The 24,131-nt window shown below is 40.9% G+C and overlaps 1 protein-coding gene across 1 annotated transcript; it reads right to left on the bottom strand.

Annotated features, from left to right (window-relative positions):
* Positions 1-236: 236 nt before the first annotated feature.
* On the bottom strand, positions 237-23,574 carry LOC132397553 (uncharacterized). Its single transcript, XM_059976376.1, has 7 exons — positions 23,422-23,574; positions 19,170-19,294; positions 18,363-18,429; positions 15,832-15,985; positions 14,247-14,398; positions 10,405-10,509; positions 237-416 (listed from the first exon to the last, which is right to left on the bottom strand). The coding sequence occupies exons 1-7, from the start codon at positions 23,572-23,574 to the stop codon at positions 237-239; spliced, it is 936 nt and encodes a 311-aa protein (XP_059832359.1).
* Between the last annotated feature and the right edge of the window lie 557 nt (positions 23,575-24,131).

Raw genomic sequence — 24,131 nt, 5'->3', positions numbered from 1 at the left:
AAATTTCAGAAAGTCATTGGGTCTGGTGAATGTGTCCTTCATCTTCTGAACCCAAACACTAAATAACTCAGAAATTTGACAAGCCCTGTACATGTGGACACTATTGTCCTAATACGCCAGAAAAATGTGCAGAATTCATGCACTAATGTTTTGATAAGAAACTATATTGTTTAATTTTACTGGAATTTCAAGTCTATTTGTCACTATCCCATTCAAGCACGAGAAGGATAGGATTCCTAGTAAAACATATCACTGTGTCTATCCTTCAGGTACTGGGCAGAAATGATGGGTGGATACTTGTCCAGGCCATCACAACATGCAACTGTTGTATCATTAGCTGGAAGAACAAAGAAAGCCAGGGACTGTCTGGTCCTGTTCATTGCGTCTTCAGTCTGTGGAATTGGTACTCGATGTTTCTGAAGTAAAGAAACAATAATTTATTTCACTTGTACTGTATATTCTGTTTTTGTAACCAACTCTATATTTTGTTTTATTAAGCCAAGGAGAGTTTTGATAGTTTAATGGACTCAAATTAAGAGTCAAACAGTAATGTAAATCTTTATCAATGAGAACAGCACATATGAATCTCGATCAAATAAACAATAAATTCTGTGTCATCACCCGTGACCAAATGTAAGGTATTTATTAATGAAAGGTTTATTAAATTTTGCTCACTGTAAATATTGATTTGTATTTTGAAATGCAGTAGGCTGGGAGAGATGATGCTTCAGTGTGCCTTCACGTATGGCTATTGCAACATGAGGTTGCTTAAGTTGAGAAGTCACATTCGACTGGCTTTAATGTTAAGTTCAATCGTTTTGTCACAAGGTACTGAATTATTTTGGAAAGTTTCAAAGCATCATTGCTCAGAATCATGTCTTTGGTATTCCTCTTCCTCTGTTTTGGATAAGCCCTTTTGCTGGTTGAATGTTTCCTCATCTTTTCCAACTTCTTCTTCATTGCATTGCCTTGCTTCTGTTTAGTTACCCTGAACATTAGTTAGTTTCAAGAAAAAAAAGTCATCCAGCTGTACCTGAAACTCTGGCAAATCCTTCAGCTTTCAATCAGGCTTCCGCCAAATAAATTTCACCTTGGTTCAGATGTTTTGTTCCTGGTCTCTCGTTATCTTTTGCTCAATTATACATAATTACGTCTATTTGATATGATCATTATATCACCAATGCTGCATGTTTTCTCAATGGTAATACTGCCAGGCTTCATTGTCCACAGCTTATACTAGAATAACTCCCTCCCTGGCTGAACTTCCTTGATACTAATTGAATAGGTTGTCTTGAATGGAAATTGAGTGACTTGTAGTCCATTATTCCACTATTAACTTATTCCACTATCCTTGTTATTGTTTACACAACTATGTTCATCGTTGAGTCTGAAGCTGTCACTGTTAACTCCTGTTGGTTTATCAGTCTATTTCTTTCGACAAGTAGATCAAAACATGAAGGCAACTGCACATGAGCATTTCCGAGATGGAACATAGAACAGTACGGCACAGGAACAGACCCTTTGGGTCACAGTGTTGTGAAAAACCAGCTAAAATGTAAATCAAAACCTGCCAAACTAATCCCTCCTACCTGCAGAATGTCCATATCCCTCCATCCTCCTCGCATTCATGTGCCTATCCAAATGTGTCTTGAAAGCCTCTAATGTACTCGTCTCTACCACCACACCAGGCAGCGCATTCCAGGCATCCACCACTCTGCGATCTTTAAAAAATAACTTACCCCTCACATCTCTTTGAACCTACCCTCTCTCACCTTCAAAACATACATTTTGGTATTAGACATTTCTACCCTGGGAAAAAGATACTCTCTGTCTACTGTGTTCATTCCTCTCATAATCTTATAAATCTCTATTAGATCTCCCCTCAGATTCTGCCACTCCAAAGAAAACAACTCAAGTTTTTCCAGCCTCTTATCATAGCACATGCCCTCTAAACCAGACAGAATCCTGATAAAACTCCTCGACGCTGTCGTCAAAACCTCAACATCCTTTCCGTGATGGATCAATCAGAACAGTATGCAATACTCCAGACACGACTTAACCAGAGTTTCATAAAGTTGCAACATAACCTCTTGACTTTTGAACTCAATGCCTTGATGAATAAAAACAAGCAATTCCATATGCTGCCTTAACCACCCTATCGTCCTATGTAGTCACTTTCATAGAGCTGTGAACTTGGACCCCAATATTTCTCTGCTCAGCAGCAGTGTTAAGGGTCTCCTTGCATTTGACCTACCAAGGTGCAATACCTCACATTTTTCTGGGTTAAATTCCATTTTCCATTTCTCTTCCCATATCTGGTAACTGATCTATATCACACTGCATTCTTTGCCCGTCTTCTACAATATCCACAACCACCTATCTAGATTTTCATCCAGGCCATTTACATACATCACAAATTGCAGAGAGGTCCCAGCATGGGTCCCTGCAGAACCTCCCTAATTATAGACCTCCAGCTCAAATTAATCCCTTGAACCCTCACCTTGCGTATTTTATGTGCAAGCTAGTTCTGAATCCAAATAGCCAGTTTGCCGCAGACCCCATGCATCTTACTGTTCTGGATTAGCCTCCCATGAGGAACTTTTTCAAATGCCTTACTAAAATCCATGTAGAAAACATTCATTGCCCTACCTTCATCCATCTCTCTAATTACCTTGTCAAATAACTCAATCAAGTTGAGAAGACACGACTTGCCCTGTACAAATTCATGCTGGCTCTCCCTAATTAGGCCATGGGTTTCCAAATTGTCATATATCCTATCCCTAAGAATTTTCTCCAGCAAGTTCACTGCAACTAACGTGAGGCTCACCAGTTTAAAGTTCCCAGGATCTTCTTTTGTTCTCTTCTTAAATAGAGGTACAACATTAGCCTCTCACCAGTCTCCTTACAATTAAGCAGGTGTTGAAAATAAATGATTTGTTAGAAACAGGATCCCACATAAAAAAAATGAGGTATATGATGAGATATCTAGTTTCAATTTTTTGGGTTGAGTAAAACATGATTAGCTTTTTAAATTACCTTTAATTAAATCACATTTCTATTTGAAAGTTGCCTTCAGTAAGTCCCATATCTGCTGCTGGACAGTCATTTCGATATTCCAGCAATGTCTTTCTTTTCTCTTGGCAGTGCCAGCCACTTGCTCATTCACATGAAGCACTCAAAATTGCACTGGTTAGATCTTAGCCCTAAGTTGGGTGGCCAAGATTTGGTGGTGGGGGGGGGGGCGTGGAGGAGAGATGCCATGATAGTATAGTGGTTAGAATGACCCTTTTAGTACTTGGGGTGTCAGAGTTCGAAGTTCAACTCCAGCAATGTCTGTCAGTAGTTTGTACATTCTCTCTGTGACTTCATAGGATTCCTCCTGTAGCTCTGGTTTCTTCCCACATTATTTGGTCGTTGTAGACCATCATATGATTGACTTATGGCTAAATAAATGTCACAGCTCGTTGGGCTGAATGGGCTTGTTCTGTGCTGCATTTCTAAATAAATAACATATTGTGTAATTGTTGGTTCCTGGCTGGCTATTTTTGCCCTCTGTAAAAGCTGCTGTGATAAATTATATGACCCAAAACAAAGGAGTAAGAAATTTGTGCATTACTGAGTGTAGAACAGGCAGTAATATTTACAGCCACTAACATGATTTTACAGTAACATGATTTTAATATTTCAACAGTTCTTTTAAATTTATGAAGCTTATATGCAACACAGTTGATGCATCCAAAGGAAGTTACTTTGTTTTCCCAAGTGGCTTTTACAGAAATGCTCACCCTAATAGCCCCGAATCTATTAGTAAAACTTTCTGCTACAAAGTCTCTTGGATGTGAAGAAGGAAGTGTTTTGCTCCCATGATGGATGGCATTTTGTGGTTTTTAGATATAATGCTATGGCATTGACATGAGAAATGCATTCTCAAAACTGTGAAGAACTAAATGGTGACTCCTTTGCTTGCTGCTTCAGAAACAGCTCCATTTCCATGTTTAATATCTTTATTTTTCCTTTTCAGGGTTCTTTTGAAGACACTGACCTGGAGTTACACATTGACTTCGGTTCTTTGTGGGAAAGGGACCCGCTCCCAACTCATCAGAACGGGCTGTTTTTCGGCTTGGTTTTGAAAGCCTAGGATCTCGGGGCTCTGGAGTTTGAGGGTCGGTGTTATGGCTGGAGACCCATGTCTCGTTGGGGAAGTTGAAATATCTATGGCTGTGTGCCCGGAGACCCGAGATCTTTGAGATCTTCAGGCACAGAGCTTGAAAAAAGCAACGTAATGAACATTTAACATCATAAACCAATGAGTTGTTTGTTAGGTCTCCCTGCTCGCTGGGAAAATGGAGACACCTCCTTCTCCCTTATTTGGGAGAAAGAGAGGGAGCCTGTGGTATGTCATACACTGGGTGAAATGCGAAGTCTTTGTCTTTGCTCTTGTTTTGCTCATGCTTGAGTGCTTGGTGGCAGGTGCTGATGCTTTTTTTTGCCAGTGGGGAGGGGGAGTTGTTGCTTGCTGCCGTTTATGCACAGGAGGGAGGGGAGCTGGGGAGATCTTTGGGGTTCTAACATTTAACTGTTGTTCATTCTTTTGGGCACTCCTCTGTTTTCCTGGTTGGTTGCAAAAAAAAAAGCATTTCAGGATGTATATTGTATATGTTTCTCTGACATTAAATTGGACCTTTGAACCTTGGAACTTTGATCTGAAACTGTGCTCAGTAAGGGTATCAGAACTATCTGAGATACCATAGAACGCTGTGTTGGATTTGAACACAATTTACATGTCCAATTCCCAATGGGGCCAGTTACATGTCGTAAGGGGATATTAAGGGAAATTAAAGCCATCTAAGATTCTTTGGGGGTGGCCGCAAGTGGCACCCTAACTTAAGGAAGGAGACCTGACTGACTGTTTATAGAACAGGCACGTCCAAAAAAAAAGGATGCGGTACTGAAACACAGGAAGAACCATAGGTCAGCAGATGGTGAGCATTTACTGTCACAATGCGCCTGAAACTCGGCAGTCTCATCCGACCTTATCAACACAATAGACATTATTGGGGATGCATAGTTTAACAACCAAGGTGCCCAGCAGTTCCCCTTGACTTGAGGTACAGAATGAATTCATGCAACTTAACAGTTGGTAAGCAGTGGCGTATCTAAGGTATGGCAGGTATGGCACGTACCCTGGGCACCACTTGAAAAGGGTGTCGCCGAGCAGTTTCTATTAAAGTCAGACACGCCTCTCTCGGATAGCGAAAAAAGAATTTTCTTCATATGTGTGATCTGTTTTTGATTATCATTGGTAAGAAGCACTAGGATGGGCTTATATCAGAGCATTGTGTAAGAAGATCATGAAACACGAAGACGAAGACGAAGGAAAGTGGAGCTGAAGGATGGAAGAGACAGAAGCTGGAGGCGGAGGAAGCCAAGAAGTCGAGCAAGTTCTTCATGCCCTTCTTTGAAAAGCCAGGAACAAGTAGTTCAACACGTTCCATGCAGTCACCTGCACTTGCTACAAGTTTGTTAGAATCTGAAGGTGGATCAAGTACAAGCTGAGGAGGAAGTCAAGTCAGATAAATCTGAGTATGATGAGATTAAGAGTGAGGCTGCCACAGAGAACGTGGACATGACAGGAGGGGAAGACGATGGTGGTGGTGGTGATGTTGAATTTATTGATGAGATTTTACCTGACGAGATTGAACCTGACGACACTGAACCTAGTGAACTGGATGGTGTCAAAGAGCCTCTAACTGTCATACCAGAAGTGATTGAACAGCATGACATTGGACTTCTGAAGTTCGAGAAGGATACTGGAAAAGCAATTCTGCCTGCCATGTTGAGAACAGAAATAATAAAGCTGGGTTTGAAGTATTTCCAGGACAGTATTGACTGTATTCAAAAGAGGCTGCAGGACCCTAGCTTGAACTTCCACGGTGCTGCTCTGGATTTGAAAGCCCTCCAAAATCATTTTTATGATGAAAGAGAAGTGTTGGTCAGTGAGCCACTTGAAGAAGGAGTCTGTCTCTGTCAAGAATGGAATATTGAAGTTCAAAGACGTCAGAGATGAAAGAAACGAATGGCTGATGAGAATTCGAGAGACGCTGGGTTAACAGCTAAGGAGGAAATGGAAAGAGTCATTAAGGAAACGCTCGACCATCTTCACAGAGAAATGGATGAAAGGTTCACTCGTCTGCACAACACTGATGCCAAGTTTGGGTTCCTTCTCGATGTCAAGGGATTGTGTTACGGCGCCGACAGTAACGACCTAAAGGAGAAGTGCGAAAATTTGGGTGAATTGTACAGCTCTGATGTTGATGGACAGCAGCTATATGAAGAAATTTTGGATTGCAGAATGTTGCTATCAAGGCAGGTCAATATGAATATATCAAGACCTGAAGAGCTTCTTGAATTTATTGTTGAGTACAGAGATGAGAGCATCTTCCCCAATCTTCGCATTGCTATTCAGTTAATGCTAACCATCACAGATTCCATCTTTAGCTGTGAGAGATCATTCAGCAAGTTAAAACGAATACTTTTGTATTTGAGAGCCTCCATGGATCAAGGAAGTCTCTGTGATCTTGCTCTGCTGAGTGTAGAAAGAGAAGAAGCTGAAAAAACTGACTTTGATCACATCATAGACCAATTTGCATCAGTGAAAGCAAGGAAGGTGCGGTTATAATTTCCTGTAGTGCCATAATTTGTTAATTAAAAGATTAACGAGCTTAACGTGTGTTTTTGAGGGGATGTTATGGTAATGTTATCTAAAAGATGGGTGTCAGATGTTTGGACAGGAGCACAATTTCAGTGCTTGCCATGGGCACTATTTTCCATAGATACGCCCCTGTTGGTAAGTCAATTACACACTCTCAACTTTCTTAACATATCTACAGAAAACAATTTGCGCAATGATACAGTGCTGGCGGCACCCAAATGGTGAAATAGATTTATTGTTCCATCTATATCAACTTGTTGCTTTTGTCAACATCCAATAGGCATTCCCAGTTTCTGTTAATTAATTATTTTAATTTAGCCCCGTTAATGATGGATAAATACGCATGGCACATTCTCTATGAGTCTGAAGCTGGTGAAGCCTTGAATTCTAATTCTGCTAAGAAACAGAAACTACAGAAAGTGTGTCAATACAATGTTACATACCTGGAGTATGATTTTATTCCATTTTCGTCAGATCAGTGACACCCCATGTGTCTTATTTGTAATATGGTACTGTCTAATGAAGCCACAAAACCACCAAGACTGCAGGAACACTTACACAAGAGACAGCCTGATAAGGCTACTTATGGTAATACTCAGTTCCAGAAGCCGAAAGAAACATTTGAAAAGCATTGCACACTCGAGTCATTTGACAAGAAAGCTGATGGTAATCTCATTGCTTCTTATTACATTTCCACAATGATAGCAAAGAGTTGAAAACCTCATACAACTGGTGAAAGATAAATAATGCCTGCTATATCAGATGTGTTCACCACCATTCTCAAAATGGATACCAGTAATTTAAAATCAATTCCTCTGAGAAATAACTCTGTAGCTCGTTGTATTGAAGAAATAAGTGAAGACATTGAGTACAAACTATGCAGAGCTAAAAAAACAGAATCTGAGATACAACTTTACGAGTCAGCTGTGCGAGACTACAAGGCTTTGCTAATGGCATACGTCTGGTTTATGAAAAATGAAAAAGTTTATGAAAAGACTCTCTTGTATAAAAAGCTAAAAACAAATCTCAACAAAGATTCAATCTACGACAAGCTCAAAGTGTATATTGAGGATGAAAGTATTCTGATAAGGAACATGATTTCTTGTGCAACAGATGGAGCACCATACAATGTATATGACAGGTCACCATGCTGGTTTAGTGACATTTCTGAAAAATGAAATTTCAAGTCTGTTTGCAATCCATTGTATAATTCATTATCAACATCTCACAATGAAAAACCTCAGCCAGCAACATTTTTCAAGCATGACTCTTATATTATCTGCTATCAAGAAAATTAAAGGTGATCCATTAAATAGCAGAATATTTTGCCAGTTATGCCAAGATAATGATGAAGAGTTTGTACACTTGCTTCTTCACACTGAAGTGCATTGGCTCTCAAAAGGCTGCTGCTTAAAACGTCTCTTTGATCTTCATGATACTGTGGTTGAATTTTTGCTCAAAGTCAGCAAGAGTTTGGAAACAAATAGAACTTCTACAAGGAGATGTGGCATACCTAGCTGATCTGTGTGACAAAATGAACATTCTGAATATGAAACTGCAGGGTGAGAATTTCAGCTTAATCTAGACAAAAAATGCAATGTCCGCTTTTATCAGAAAATTGGAAATATATAAGCAAAACAATGGGAGAAGAATGTTCTCAGTTTCCCTGCATGGAAAGTATGGCACTCTCTTTCACAGACAGTGATTTACAAGAGTACTGCTTACACCTGCAGTCACTGAAGAAGGATTTTCAGAATTGATTCAAGGATTTGAATGATCTGGAATTTCTGGAATGGGTAATTAACCCATTTCTTTGCAAAGCAGAAGAACAGGAAGAGAAGTTGCAAGAAGAAATTACAGAAAATTCAGAATGATGAAAAAGCAAAAATGCTTTTCAAAAATGTCAGCTTTTGTTGTATGTGGCTACACTTAAATGAATTTTTCTGGTCTTTGGAGAAGAGCCAGATGGGTCTTCATTGCATTTCCATCCTCCTACCTTGTTGAAAGAGGCTTTAGTACAGTGAACCACATACTCAGAAAAAACAGAAACTGCTCGGACATTGTTACACACGGGGACTTAAGGCTTTTGTTGTCACAACTTGAACCAGATTATTTCGACTCTGGTGGTTCTTGAAGAAATGGACTGGTTATCTTTAACAGGGTAATTGGCTCCTATCATAATCAATCCACTGTTCTGATGCTGCTATCTATTTTGTAAATATGGCTGGCCATTGTTCTCAGTTCCCCTCCACCACTGCTCTCCTTCACCTAGGGGAACTTGTCCTCACTCTAAATAATTTCTCCTTTGACTCCTCCCACTTCCTTCAAACAAAACACATGCATGGGCATGTGCGTGGGGCCCAGCTATGCCTGTCTGTCTGTCAGCTACGTGGAACAGTCTATGTTCCAAATCTACACTGGTGACTGTCCAGCACTTTTCCTGACTTTTCCTGACTTTTCAATGACTGCATTGGTGCTGTTTCCTGCACCCATGTTGAGCTCATTGACTTCGTCCACTTTGCCTCCAACTTCCACTGTGCCCTTAAGTTTACCTGGTCCATTTCCACATCCTCCCTCCTCTTTCTCGATCTCACTATCTCTATTTCCGGAGACAGCTTATCCACTGATGTCTATTTTAAGCCCACGGACTCTCTCAACTACCTTGTCTATAACTCATCTCACCATGTTTTTTGTCAAAAATGCCATCCCCTTCTCTCAATTCCTCTGTCTCCTCCGAATCTGCTCTCAGGATGAAGGTTTTCATTCTAGAAAGAAGGTGATGTCCTCGTTTTTCAAAGAAAGGGCTTCCCTTCATCCACCACCAACGCTGCCCTCAGCTGCCTCTTTTCCATTTCCCATTCCCATTCCAATATGTCCATCCATGGCCTCCTCCACTGTGTGATGAGGCTACACTTAGGCTGGAGGGATAAAACATATTCAAATTGGGTAGCTCCAACCTGATGGCATGAACTTCAATTTCTCTAACTTCCAGTAATGCCCCGCAGCCCCCTCCTTCACCATTCCCCATCCCCTTTCCCCTCTCTTACTTTACCTCCTCTTGCCTGCCTATCAACTCACACAGGTGCTCCTCCCTCCTTTTCTTTCTTCCATGGCCTTCTATCTCTTTCACCAATCAACTTCCCAGCTTTTTAGTTCATCCTTCCCCCTCCATGTTTCACTTATATTCTTCCATTTTTCTCTCCCCTCCTCCCACCTTTTAAATCTATCCCTCAGCCTTTTTCTCCAGTCCTGCTGAAGGGTTTCAGCCTGAAATGTTGACTGTAGGCTTTTCCTAGATGCTGCCTGGCCTGTTAAGTTCCTCCAGAGTTTTGTGTGTGTTGTCATTGTTCTCCATGCTTGGTTTTCAGCTGAAGAAAGCTTCAGCCCAGAAATTATCTTCTCTTCTGATCATATACTTCCATTTGTTTTAGCAGGCAGTTGCATCCAAGTGGAAAATTTGAGTTGAAATTAAAAACAAATTTCCAAAGACATGACCAGTTCATCTAAGAGAAAAGCTTTTCTCTGTAAAGGAGTGACTAAATTTCAGCCAGCCCATACAGAGACATTTCAATGCATTTCTCAGTGAAGAGAAAATGTTTCAATAGTCAATCAATGAAATGAATTCATAAAAACTTGCTACAATAGTATCAATTCCCTAATAACTGCAATCAAAGGATGGTTGTGTGACTCACTGTGGAAATCCACCTGTCAGATGTCCACCTCTGCAGCATGTTGGCTACATTGAACAGAACTGTATTTGGAATGTAGGGAGCAGTGATGTATTGGCCAGATCTGGACTTTACCTGGAACACAAATGTTTAAAGGTAGTAAAACGGCAGGAGTAATCACTTTTATCTTTTCCGTTTCTGTTGACAAATACAAATTTATAAAATTAAAAATTAAAATTAAAAATTTTTGTTTTTCTCTCCGCACATGCTGCCTTATCTGATCATTTCTGAAATTTTTGGATTAAATTTTCCTGTTTACTTATGCCTCAGAATGACCAGGTTTTCGTCAAAATATATATGAACAGATCCAATATTTGGAGAGGAAAATGAAATACATTGCAAAGTAGGGATATTAACTAACACATCAGAAAGGATAGGGCACTGACATAATCAATGCAGGAAATAACTATTCCAATAATCTTTTATGTATCTTCACCCACCTTCCCCTCAACTGGTTTCACCTATCTCCTGCCAGCTTCTACTTCTTCCCTTTTTACCCTGGCTTCTCCTCCCTTCTTTTCTAGTCCTGATGAAGGGTCTTGGCCAGAATCATTGGGAGGAGAGTAGCGTCAGGTTAGTGTTTATGGGAAGAGATGTGGATCAGTTTGAAGACTGGACTGAGTTGGAGCCCTCTGCTCCACACTACATGTTCCATATTTGAAAGGCTGTGATGTGGGTTTGTGAAGAAGGACATGCACAATTTAAGCCTCTGCACCATGCTCAAAGGTCAATGATGTGGGCAGGTGCCAATGGAGATCCGTGGATGTTGGGTGTACCAGGTGGTTGGGTCCTGGGATTAGATGTCTGTGCAAGCAGGAGGACTGGTTTGTCGGCACTCCCAATGTTCAAGCCAAAAGTTCGTGGTTCCATCATTGACTGGTCCAGGGCTTGATACCCAAGGGTCAATCAGAAGTCTGGAAGTTGAAGTCTGATGGCCAAAGCGTGGCTTGCCCTGGGGTAGGCAGACTCTCCGTGTCTCTGGGTGGGAAGGATTTGACTCACCGTTGTTTTGGAGTTTGTTGTGTTCTGTGCTGTTCTCTCAAGCATTGTGGACATAGTATGTTGGTACAAGAAGGTGTGGTGAGACTTGCGGGCTACCCCCAGCACATCCTTGTTAACACAAACAACACATTCCACTGTACGTTTGCTTTGCTGAATGCTGAGATATTGTGAAGTGAGTGACTTTACTTCTTGGTCCTTGATCTTGAAACACTTGTTGACTCACCGTGAGCAATGAAGTCAACACTTGCTTATCTTAGCTAATTCACATCTCGTACCTTCAAAGTTACCCTTCTTTTAATTCAGAAACAAAGGCTCTGAACTTAAAGAAGGGTAACCTTGAAGGTATGAGACATGAATTAGCTAAGATAGACTGGCAAATGATACTTAAAGGGTTGACGGTGGATATGCAATGGCAAGCACTTAAAGATCACATGGATGAACTACAACAATTGTTCATCCTAGTTTGGCAAAAGAATAAACCAGGGAGGCTAGTGCACCCGTGGTTGACAAGGGAAATTAGGGATAGTATCAAGTCCAAAGAAGAAACATCCAAATTAGCCAGAAAAAGCAGCACACCTGAGGACCGGGAGAAATTCAGAGTCCAGCAGAGGAGGACAAAGGGCTTAATTAGGAAATGGAAAAAAGATTATGAGAGAAAACTGACAGAGAGCATAAAAACTGACTAAAAGCTTTTATAGATATGTGAAAAGAAAAAGATTGATCAAAACAAATGTAGGTCCCTTACGGTCAGAAACAGGTGAATTGATCATGGGGAACAAGGACATGGCAGACCAATTGAATAACTACTTTGGTTCTGTCTTCACTAAGGAGGACATAAATAATCTTCCGGAAATAGTAGGGGACCAAGGGTCTAGTGAGATGGAGGAACTGAGGGAAATACATGTTAGTAGGGAAGTGGTGTTAGGTAAATTGAAGGGATTAAAGGCAGATAAATCCCTAGGGCCAGATGGTCTGCATCCCAGAGTGCTTAAGAAAGTAGCCCAAGAAATAGTGGATGCATTAGCGATAATGTTTCAAAACTCCTCAGATTCTGGATTAGTTCCTGAGGACTGGAGGGTGGCTAATGTAACCCCACTTTTCAAAAAAGGAGGGAGAGAGAAACCGGGGAATTACAGACCGGTTAGCCTGACATCGGTGGTGGGGAAAATGCTAGAGTCAGTTATCAAAGATGTGACAACAGCACATTTGGAAAGCAGTGAAATCATCGGACAAAGTCAGTATGGATTTGTGAAAGGAAAATCATGTCTGACGAATCTTATAGAATTTTTTGAGGATGTAACTAGTAGAGTGGGTAGGGGAGAACTAGTGGATGTGGTATATTTGGATTTTCAAAAGGATTTTCGGAAGGTCCCACACAGGAGATTAGTGTGCAAACTTAAAGCACATGGTATTGGGGGTATGGTATTGATGTGGATAGAGAATTGGTTGGCAAACAGGAAGCAAAGAGTGGGAATAAATGGGACCTTTTCAGAATGGCAGGCAGTGACTAGTGGGGTACCGCAAGGCTCAGTGCTGGGACCCCAGTATATTAATGATTTAGATGAGGGAATTAAATGCAGCATCTCCAAGTTTGCGGATGACACGAAGCTGGGCGGTGGTGTTAGCTGTGAGGAGGATGCTAAGAGGATGCAGGGTGACTTGGATAGGTTAGGTGAGTGGGCAAATTCATGGCAGATGCAATTTACCGTGGATAAATGTGAGGTTTTCCACTTTGGTGGCAAGAACAGGAAAACAGATTATTATCTGAATGCTGGCCGATTAGGAAAAGGGGAGGTGCAAAGAGACCTGGGTGTCATTGTACACCTGTCATTGAAAGTGGGCATGCAGGTACAGCAGGTGGTGAAAAAGGCGAAGGGTATGTTGGCATTCATAGCAAGAGGATTCGTGTACAGGAGCAAGGACGTTCTACTGCAGTTGTACAAGGCCTTGGTGAGACCACACCTGGAGTATTGTGTGCAGTTTTGGTCATTCTTGCCATAGAGGGAGTACAAAGAAGGTTCACCAGATTGATTCCTGGGATGGCAGGACTTTCATATCAAGAAAGATTGGATTGACTAGGCTTATACTTGCTGGAATTTAGAAGATTGAGGGGGGATCTTATTGAAACATAAAATTCTAAAGGGATTAGACAGGCTCGATGCAGGAAGATTGTTCTCGATGTTGGCGAAGTCCAGAACGAGGGGTCACAGTTTAAGGATAAAGGGGAAGCCTTTTAGGACCGAGATGAGGAGGAACTTCTTCACACAGAGAGTGGTGAATCTGTGGAATTCTCTGCCACAGGAAACAGTTGAGGCCGGTTCATTGGCTATATTTAAGAGGAAGTTAGATATGTCCCTTGTGGCTAAAGAGATCAGGGGGTATGGAGAGAAAGCAGGTACAGGGTTTTGAGTTGGATGATCAGCCATGATCATACTGAATGGCGGTGCAGGCTTGAAGGGCCGAATGGCCTACTCCTGCACCTATTTTCTATGTTTCTATGTTTCTGCATGCTCTAGAGTAACTTAGCCACCTATCTTTTCATTGGTTATGTGTGGATGAGAGAAAGACTTATCTCATCCAAGAGAACAGTTCTCTTGTTGGGCACTGAACTGCAGGCTAGAAAAAAATGGATGATTCTGATCTACTTTCTGGCCCTTCAGCTGTTGTCTTCTTAAAAGTGTGCTGTATCAACACTTGAAGGTTATGAAAATATATGCACAATAGGGAATGCTTTAGGTGATGCCATATTTAATTTAGTAATTTGTTGTAAATAGAATAATAATGGAAACTGAATGAAGATTTACAATTACCTCCAATCCTCCATTTTTATCTTGGAAAAGTAGAGTGAATGTTCCATAATCAGAATGTTCTCCACACCTTGTCTGTTTTTCCTTCAGACAGTATTTCTGTATTGGTGGGTAGTATAAAGTTCTCAAGGTTGTTGGATTTGCTTTATCTTTAAGAAATAACATAATAAACGTTATAATTTTTTATGTAGAATTATTTTTCAAAGTAAAGCCATCTCTATTAATGTAGAGATCTCTATTGGTATAGACTATTTTCTAAATGGAGAGAAAATTCTTCAAACTGAGGTGAAAAGGGACTTCTTCCTTAAAGGTTAACTTACAGGGTGAATCAATGGTGAGGAAGGCAAATGCATTCATTTTGAGATGACTTGAATATAAAAGGAAGGATATAATATTGAGGCCCCATAATGCACAGGTGAGGCTGCATTTGAGGTACTGTGAGCAGTTTTGGGCTGCTTCTCTAAGAAAGGAGGTGTTGACATCGGAGAGGGTCCATAGGATGCTCACAGAAATGATTCTGGGATTGAAAGGCTTGTTTCTTGAGGAGCATTTGATGTCTCTGGGCTACTCGCTGGGATTCAGAAAAATGAACGGTGACATTGAAAATTATCAAATGTTGAAAGGACTCAATAAAGTGGATGTGGAGAGGCTGTTTCCTTTGGTGGGTGAGTCTAAGACCACAGGACATAGCATCAGAATAGAGGAGTGGCTTTTTAGAATGGAGATGAGGAGTGATTTCTTAAGCCAAAGAGAGGAGGTTCTTAAGCAAAGATTTCTTAAGCTTAAGAAACTTTCTTAAGTCAATGCCAAAGATTTCTTAAGTAAATCTGTAGAATTTGTTGCCACAGATTCTGGATTAGTCAGGGCACGAATGGATGTGGGAAGAAGGCAGGAAGTCGGGGCTGAAAGGCAAAATGGATCAACCAAAATGAAACAGTAGAGCAGACTTGATGGGCCAAATGGCCTAATTCTGTTCCTAGATCTTATGCTGTTAACCACCAGCAACTAGAACAATTTCCAACTGTTTAATTCCTGGTTGATCACGGATGTAAGGAAACAATTTATTGTTATACCATGGCAGCATAGTGGTTAGCATGAAGCTGTTACAGCTCGGGACGTCTGAGTTCGGAGTTCAATTCCAATATCATCTGTAAGGTGTCTGTATGTCTAACCTATGGAATGCATAGGTTCTTGTTGTGTTCTCCAGTTTTTTCCCACAGTCCAAAGATGTACCGGTTAATAGGTTAATTGGATATTGTAAATTGTCCTGTGATTGGGCTGGGCTTAAATCGGGGTTTGCTGGGCAGCATGGTTCAGAAGGGGCTATTCTGCATGGCATTCTAATGAATTAATTAATTGACCAGCTACCAAATCACATTTTCATTTTATGATTTATATCCCTTTTCAGAGCACTACCCTTTTCCATATCTTCTGAAGCTGACAGTTCCTCAAATTGCATTGATTTCTAAACACTGGAGACCCATGGGTTTCTTGAGTAAGTAATCCGTAGACCCAGTGAATGTGGGAGTGGTGGTGAGTGCAGGAACTCATCAGATGTCATTGCATTGAAATGGGTACTTACTGCCCATCTCTTGGTGCCTGCTGACAAAGAAATCAGCCTCCACATCCAGGCTCAGTGTCAGAACTTTCAAAATTCGGATGGATAGTTCCTCACAGGTTCTGAAGAATGACCCCAAACAATCTGAAAACTCAGGGACCTCTTTGATAGGCCATCTCTAATATGTATGAAAACAACATGATTTCAAGTTACAACATTAAATTTAACCAGTTATTAACAGCACAATTGTTCAATAAACTTTACAAAGACTATAACTAAAGATTAAGATCAAATTTTGTTTCTATCATATTCTAAGTAGTTGGCATTCTGATTAACATAACTGAGTTTGTACTTAAGTATGGAGTGGTAAAATGTGCTGCATATTTAGGATGGATATCCTTGGATGAAGCTTGTTGGGGACATAAAGGTAACAAGTTATTTTTTGTTTTGTTTCAATTTTATGCTGTAAGTATTTATCTCCTTTAATCCAAAGAAGGAGTTGCTTTCTTCATTTCTTTCAGTTATTTCTATTCTCAGTACAAGTATGAATGTGCTAAGGTCATTGATGTTTTGCAGAGAAATAGCATGGCTTAAATTGGATTAGGGAATTGGATTCATTTAGTGGTAGGAAGCAGTAGGGTAACCTGATTGAGGCATCCAAGATCATGAATGACTAAGGGACAGGGAAATTACAATCTTTTTCCCAGACAAAGTGCTAAAACCAAGAGGGTCTAAGCTTAACACTCACAAAATGCTGGAAGAACTCCGCATGTCAGATCAGAGGCAAGAGATTTAAAAGGAACATGAGGGCATCTTCTCCACACAAAATGTGTTGTGTATTTGAAATGAGCTGCCAGAAATAGTGGATGAGGTGAGCTCTTTGCCAGTATTTAAAAGCCATCCAGTTAAATAAAAGGGTATTAGAGGACCACAGTCCAAATGTCGGCAAATGGGACAAGCTGGTTGGACATTGTGATTGTCATGAACAAGGAGGGATGAGGGGCCTGTTTCTAGTGACTCTAATTCGATCCTCAGCTGCTAGGACTAAATGAGCGGGAGTTGGATGGGGAATTAAAATGGCAGCTTTACTTCCACTTATGAAGACGTGGCGTGTGTGAACCAAAGGTGCTTCTTTTCTTAGTAAAATTTGTTGTTTATGATCCAAAGACAGTTCTACTCAACGAACTTTGGGTATTGCAGATCTCCTCCATCAGTGAGTTGCTCATTGATCAAAGTAGCTGGACTGGTGTTGGTGGCAGAGTTGGTCGAAATGTCGAAGTGTGTCACCTGTTGGTGCTGCCCTGCAGTGTTCAAGTGGTTGAATGACAGGCTGGATTGCAGCATCTGCACAGTGCCAGGAGACTGTACCATTGATAGCCAGATATGGTCGTTCAGAGTCTTGGACGATAGATCTGTTTTTACTATGTCTGGAATGATTGATAATTAAATTTGATTTGATGTGATCTGAACTTCAGAAGTTAATGCAAAGTAAAGCGCATGTTAAATTCCTTTTTCAGCAGAACTTGGGAAGAAATTAGTTTCTAACTCCTCTCTTTCCAGTGATAATGAAGGGTCTTAGCATGAAATGTTGATGTTTTAATCCCCTAATCCCCTTTATATTTGCTACCTGACCTGCTGAGCTCCTCCAGCATTTTGTGGACAATGACCTCAAGATGCATTGCTTGCAGCCTTCTCCACTGGAATTATCCTGAAATCATGACCTGAAATGCATTTTGAACCAGCCCAACTAAGAGTCATCTGGTTGTTTTGCAATTCTTTACATGAAGTTGAAGTGTATTAGTAATGGTGTACTAGTGCATAATTATTGCTCAGAAATTAACTGACCTTAGAAGAAATATTTTCTAGATGTGGATGGTTTCATTCTCTGAATATTCCAAAGTAAACTATTTCTGAAAGTATTAAATGCATATCTTTAATACTTCAGCCTTTACTTTCATGATGTCTATTCAAATGTGTTTTTAACATTATATTAAGTAGAAAAGTTTTCTAAAATGCTTTCAGATGATTCATCCTTACAAATGTTTTAATGGTCTTGATTGCTTATCCTAACTGGAGTTTTCTCAGCTGTCGGGCATCAGTAACTGTTGGGAAAGGGGAAAGTCAGACTAATGATTGGCAGTCACTATGAAGAACATTTTTTTCATGTCAGGGTTAAGAACCATTGCTTAGCCACTGACCATGATTCTGAGAAAAGGTTTACATGAATAGATTATATATAGGCTAGAAGGGGAGAATGGGAATGAATTAATAGCTCAGATGTGTTAACAGTTCATTTCTGACACTGTTTAGCAGGCTGAATATATTTGTCATTTCTGTGTTTTATTTCTAGTCTCTTGACATTGCATTATTTTTGCTTTTCCAGTGGAGGACTTGAACTTTAGGCATAAATGAGAGATTTCCTGCAAGCTTCATGTGTTTGCATATTTTGGAGAGTAAGATTTTCTCCGGTGACACGACAGGAACTGCCTCATTCCTGGCCTGTAGACAACGACATGGGATACCGAAGCAAACTCAACCTAAATAAGAGGTCTTACATCATCTGAAGTCAAAGCTGATAAATTAAAGGCTTCTTTCAGGTCATTGAGATTTTCTGAATTTAAACTGTGAAGAGAAGAATATTTATATTTATTTAAACAACCATTCAGAATTGTTACGCAGTCCATCTCTCCCATTAATCCCAGTTTTTCTGCAACTGACAAAACATTATCTTTATTAAAACTCTCACAGTTGAATCTACTGATATAAAAGTAATGCATGGATATTCTTTGGTTGTCAAGAGTAAAGGGGATTAAACATATAAACATGTAACTAAGTAACAAAGATGAGGACTCTTTAGATGAGGGCTTTTTTCCCAGGTGGCAGGAAAGGTCTAGTGGGAAATACCTGGGACTGGATTAACCTTGACTATCCCATGTGGAAAGATTGAGTCCATTGAGCTGGAGGTTAGAAGAAAGAAAGTTTAACTCAAAATGTTTCAGTAAACAATGTAAAGAGTACGGTTACCTTTATTAAGGTGTCCAGAATCAGGACCCACACAAGAGGGTATATGTTATGAAATTTCTCTCCCACAGAGAAATGTAGATGCAAGTTGGTAGGTATTTGAACTTGGCTCATATGTCACAAAGCAGTGTGGGATGTGAACAGGAATTTGGTACGAAGATGGATGATCATGTTGAATGGAAAAAGCAGGCTCAAAGGGCTGACTGACCTGTGCTCTAATTTTGTTGTGCTTCTATGTTTCAAACATAAATGAAAGTGGCCTGGAATGGGTTGAAAGTATTAATTTATGACTTCAGGCACATGTTATGAAAATCTGGAGGAGGAGTTCAGGGAAAGCTTACCTCTCAGTCTCAAAATCATACCAGCCATGATGTGGCACTTCAGTGTCTTTTGAATGGGCATATTTTTGCTTAATCTCCTTAGGAAGTAGAAAGAACTTTGTGCAGATGTCCATTGTTCTAAACACCTGAGGAAAAATTGTTTACAAACATAGAAGCATAGAAAATAAGTGCAGGAGTAGGCCACTCATCCCTTCGAGCCTGCACTGCCATTCAGTATGATCATGGCTGATCATCCAACTCAAAACCCTGTACCTGCTTTCTCTCCATACCCCCGATCCCTTTAGTCACAAGGACCATATCTAACTTCCTCTTAAATATAGCCAATGAACCGGCCTCAACTGTTTCCTGTGGCAGAGAATTCCGCAGATTTACCACTCTCTGTGTGAAGAAGTTTTTCCTCATCTCAGTCCTAAAAGGCTTCCCCTTTATCCTTAAACTGTGACCCTTGTTCTGGACTCCCCCAACTTCGGAAACAATCTTCCTGCATCTAGCCTGTCCAATCCCTTTAGAATTTTATACGTTTCAATGAGATCCCCCCTCAATCTTCTAAGCTCCAGCGAGTTTGGAATTATATATGCTGTATGACTAACTAGGTGAAATATATATAAATATTATTCTTTTATGTAAACAAGTTAATGGCTAATGTACTGTGTCCCAACTTTGTATTTTATGTTCTATGACATTTTGCTTTCAGCTTAATGATTCTTCTGAGCTTCTCAGCTATTTCATCCACCATAGTTTCTCTTTTCTATTCTTACAGATCCCCCCCCCCCCCCCATCAAACTGTGACCTTCTTAGTTGGTCATTCTTTTTTTTGGTGAAATTGTAATTTCATGAAATTATTGAAAGAAATTTATGAGCAGAGAAGCTACACCATTAATAGGCTTGATTTTTAATGTTGTGCTCGGGATGTATCCCCCCAAATTAGCATGATATTGGTCAGGTAACCAACAAGACTGACTTAATGACGTGAAGGAAACACAGAGTTTTAAAGCTGCCTTTTTGCAAATGTTTGAGTAACTTCACTCCATAATCCATCTGCATTGAGCTCAGAGGAGTTAAACATTGGCTTTTGGAACATCTCCTTCACAAGAAAGATGCAACAGAGTAATTTTATCTAATGAAGGCTCATCTGCAGACTGGATATAAACTTGAGGCCAGGATGTTGCTGTTTAAGTCACCCACTCGAAACAGCTTTATGTTGATAATTTCTTTCATGTTAATTCTGGTGATATTTACCACACGATTCAATCTTCAATTTTCTGATACATCAGGAAGGTCACTATGGTGTTGCTCCTGTAGTATTGCCTAGTAGTAAGGCCACTGTATGATTGTGGCCAAGCTCCATATGAAAGTGCACCTCCCCCTGCGGCTGCAAAAACCCAATAAAAAGTGGCTAAATTGCAACTGCCTGAGAAACACAGAAGCAAGAAGTGAGTTTCGACGCATCCTAGCTGAGAAACTATGGGAGCTGGAACCTTGTCCGAGTTCCGAAAATACCATGGAACACCAGTGGACCTGTATCAACTCTGTGCTCTATGAGGCAGCAACCCAATCCATTGGACATAAGAGCAGGAACCACGAAGACTGGTTTGACAATTACTTAAATACCATCCACAACTTGCTTAAGGACATGCACAAAGCACACTGGGCAACTTCAGATAACCCTTCATCCATCAGCATCAAGGCAATATGGGCCATATAAAATGAGCGGTGGACTGAAAAGGCACATGAAATCCAGTCCTTTGCCAATAATAATGACGAGCATAATTTTTATAATGCTGTCAAAACCATCTATGGCCCAATAAATCAATGCATTACTCCCCTGAAAACAGCAGATGGTCTAACGCTTCTGAAGGATCAGAATACCATTCTGCGGAGGTGGGCTGAGTATTTTAACACCCTGCTTAATCAGGATTCTGATGCAGACCCCACCATCCTGGGCGAACTGCCTGAACTTCCTCCTATCCACGACCTCAGTCTACCACCAACCTTCCAGGAGGTTCTATCAGCTGTCCATTCCCTTAAGAACAACAAGTCCCCTGGCACTGACAATATCCTTGCTGAGTTACTGAAGAACGGAGGGTACATGTGTATGTACACCTTCTACCAGTATATCACCAAGGCCTGGACTGAGGAGAACATCCCACAGCAATGGAGAAATGCAAACATCATTGTCATTTATAAGAACAAGGGTGACAGGGCCACCTGTGGTAATAGTAGGGGCGTATCATTTCTTTCTGTTGCTGGAAAGGTCCTGGCTAAGGTGATGCCTCAGAGGCTCATCAGCAACATCACCGAGTCGATGCTGCCTGAATCGCAGTGTGGATTTAGGAAGAACAGGAGCACTATCGACATGATCTTCACAGCCCGGCAGCTTCAGGAAAAGTGCTGGGAGCAACATCAAGACCTGTTTATGGCCTTTGTCGACCTCTCCAAAGCATTCGACACTGTGCAAAGAGAGCTCTTATGGGATGTCCTCCTCAGGTTGGGCTGTCACAATAAATTTGTTAACATCCTTCGTCAGTTCCACGATGGGATGGCTGCTCGGGTGACCATAGGAGGACAAGAGTCTGAGCCCTTCCTTGTACACGCAGGGGTGAGGCAGGGGTGTGTGCTCGTGCCAGTACTCTAACATCTTCCTCTTGTGTGTTACCAAGCTTCTCCACAATGAGATTGAAGACAGCAGCAGTGTGGCAGTGGACATCAGATTAGATGGCAACCTCCTTGACATCAGGAGGCTCCACGCAACCACCAAACTCAGTAAAGAATGGGTCCTGGAGCTGCAGTGCTGTGCTCTTGTGGCCCACACTCCGGAGGATCTTCAGACTGTCCTTGCTGTGGCGGTGAGAGCGTACAGCAGGATGGGGCTGACTGTCAATACCACCAAGACAGAAGTGGTTTGCCAATGGAGTGCCAGTGTCCCACCCACAATACCTGCCTTCACTGTTGGTGATGAAAAGCTGTCAGTAGTGCCATCTTTCAAATATCTGGGGAGCATACTCTCTGAGGATAGCGGCTTTGACGATGACATCCAGAGCCACATTAAACAGGCATCAGCTGCCTTTGGGAGACTTCGGCGTAGAGTTTTTCAGAGCAGGAGCCTTCGTCCCTCCACAAAGGTCGCTGTATACCAAGCGGTCTGTGTCACCACCCTCCTTTATGGCTGTGAAGCTTGGGTAACCTACAGCCATCACATCAAGTCCTTGGAGCACTTCCACATAAGCTGCCTTCAGCACATCCTGGGAATTACCTGGCATGAGCGGGTGCCTCACACTGAAATACTTGTAAAGACCAACTGCAGAAGTATTGAGGCCATGATCACCCAGCGTCAGCTGCAGTGGCTGGGGCATGTGATAAGGATGCCCCCATGTCGGCTACCCCGCAGCGTGTTATATAGCCAGCTACATCATGGTTGACGCTCAGTTGGAGGCCAAAGGAGCGCTGTAAGGATCAGATGAAGAATGCTTTGAGGAAGTGCAAGATCAGACCTGAGGACCTGGAGAATGTTGCTGCTGACCGTAACACTTGGCGACAGCTGTGTTGGGATGGGGGTTCGTATTCTGGAGATAGAAAGAACAACCAGAAGGCAGCAGAAGAGAGCCAGGAGAAATGCAGCCATGGTTGTCATCACTATCACGTATACATGTCCCACCTGCAATAGAGCTTGTGGGTCCAGGATAGGACTGTACAGTCATCAAAGATCTCACCGTTGAAGGAGCGGACGTCATCTTTGGATTTTGATGGACAACTGAAGAAGAAGAAGAATGCCTAGAACAAGCATGAACAACTCTGTCCCCATAAATGTAGGATGTAATGGAAGGGATTGGGGCAAGAGTATCTATCTGAGGCTCCAATTCAAAATAATTTCCAGTTCTTGTGTTTACGAATCAGTTGTATGTGGAGTCAAATCCCTAGTAAGTTAACAGCAGCCTGATCTTGCCTTCTATTCCACTCTTGGGTACATATGTGATTTAATGTACCTGATATGTGAGTGCAACAGATGACATTTTATCAAACTTTGTACTGTATGTATGAAGATCAAATATGGCATTTTAAACTGTTAAACTTTTAAAGATATGTCCAATATATTTCCATATAAATGAGTAATTCTTTCAGAAGAGTAAATATACAGTGTAGTACTCTTGTGAAGTTAACATAAATGTAAACTAAAATTAACTGCCCTCTTATATAGTTACTATTTAGCAGACCCAGATGACTCACAACATGAAGTATTAAAATGAATGCATACTTGCTCTTCTTTTATCCCAGTGTTTTTGAGGTAAACAAATCCATTTTCATTTAATTCCCTCATGAACTCTGTGGATAATCGTTTCATTTCATTGTCTGAGGGTTGAGCTTTACTCAAGGCAAATGAGCCAAAGTCAATGATTGAAATGCTCATCCTCTTCCTCAGATTCTGGCTTCTTCAGAACTTCCTGTAAACAATGACAGAATGAATGATCCTATCTGACACCAATATGGTTATAGGTAGCTGTTGTTATTTATCCACAGGAGGTCAAAATACCCAAGTTTTAAGGGTGTTATGAAGAACAGTAAAACAGACCTTAAATTGCATTCAAAAACATTGTTTCTCTCCTTCATGTTATGACCAGTTGTGATCTCTTTGTGTATTTTTGGTCTTACCAATTTATGAATCATTTTCCTCCAAGAGAAGATGACATTCTCATTGTAACGCAGTAGAATGGCTTTCAGTTCATTAAGTACATGCTTGTTCCAGGCAGGACAACTCCTTCAGTAACATTCACCCTTGACTTAAAGCACTGAACCCTGTAATTTATTCTTTCTCAGGTGTCCAACAGCTTGCATTTTTGATTGGTTTGTCAAGTATAGTACCAACAAAAAGGATAATTTAACTCATTAACTCATCAGCACATCCTTGAGATGATTACATTTCTATTGTGGTGTTTATGGACTTGCTTTACATTCCTGATGTCTATT

Source organism: Hypanus sabinus, chromosome 7, assembly GCF_030144855.1.
Source record: "Hypanus sabinus isolate sHypSab1 chromosome 7, sHypSab1.hap1, whole genome shotgun sequence".
Taxonomy (NCBI): domain Eukaryota; kingdom Metazoa; phylum Chordata; class Chondrichthyes; order Myliobatiformes; family Dasyatidae; genus Hypanus; species Hypanus sabinus.
Note: the sequence above shows the minus strand (reverse complement) of the source record. Positions and strands in the feature narration are given on the sequence as shown.

Bases quoted from the DNA above. Each gene is read 5' to 3' on its own strand.
- LOC132397553 (XM_059976376.1), bottom strand. From the start codon at position 23,574: ATGAGCATTTCAATCATTGACTTTGGCTCATTTGCCTTGAGTAAAGCT. The intron at 15,986-18,362 runs GTAAGACCTCTT...CATACATATTAG, and splicing joins CAGCTTTGACTTCAGATGAT to AGATGGCCTATCAAAGAGGT. The intron at 417-10,404 runs GTGAGTCACACA...TCTTTACTTCAG, and splicing joins CTGACAGGTGGATTTCCACA to AAACATCGAGTACCAATTCC.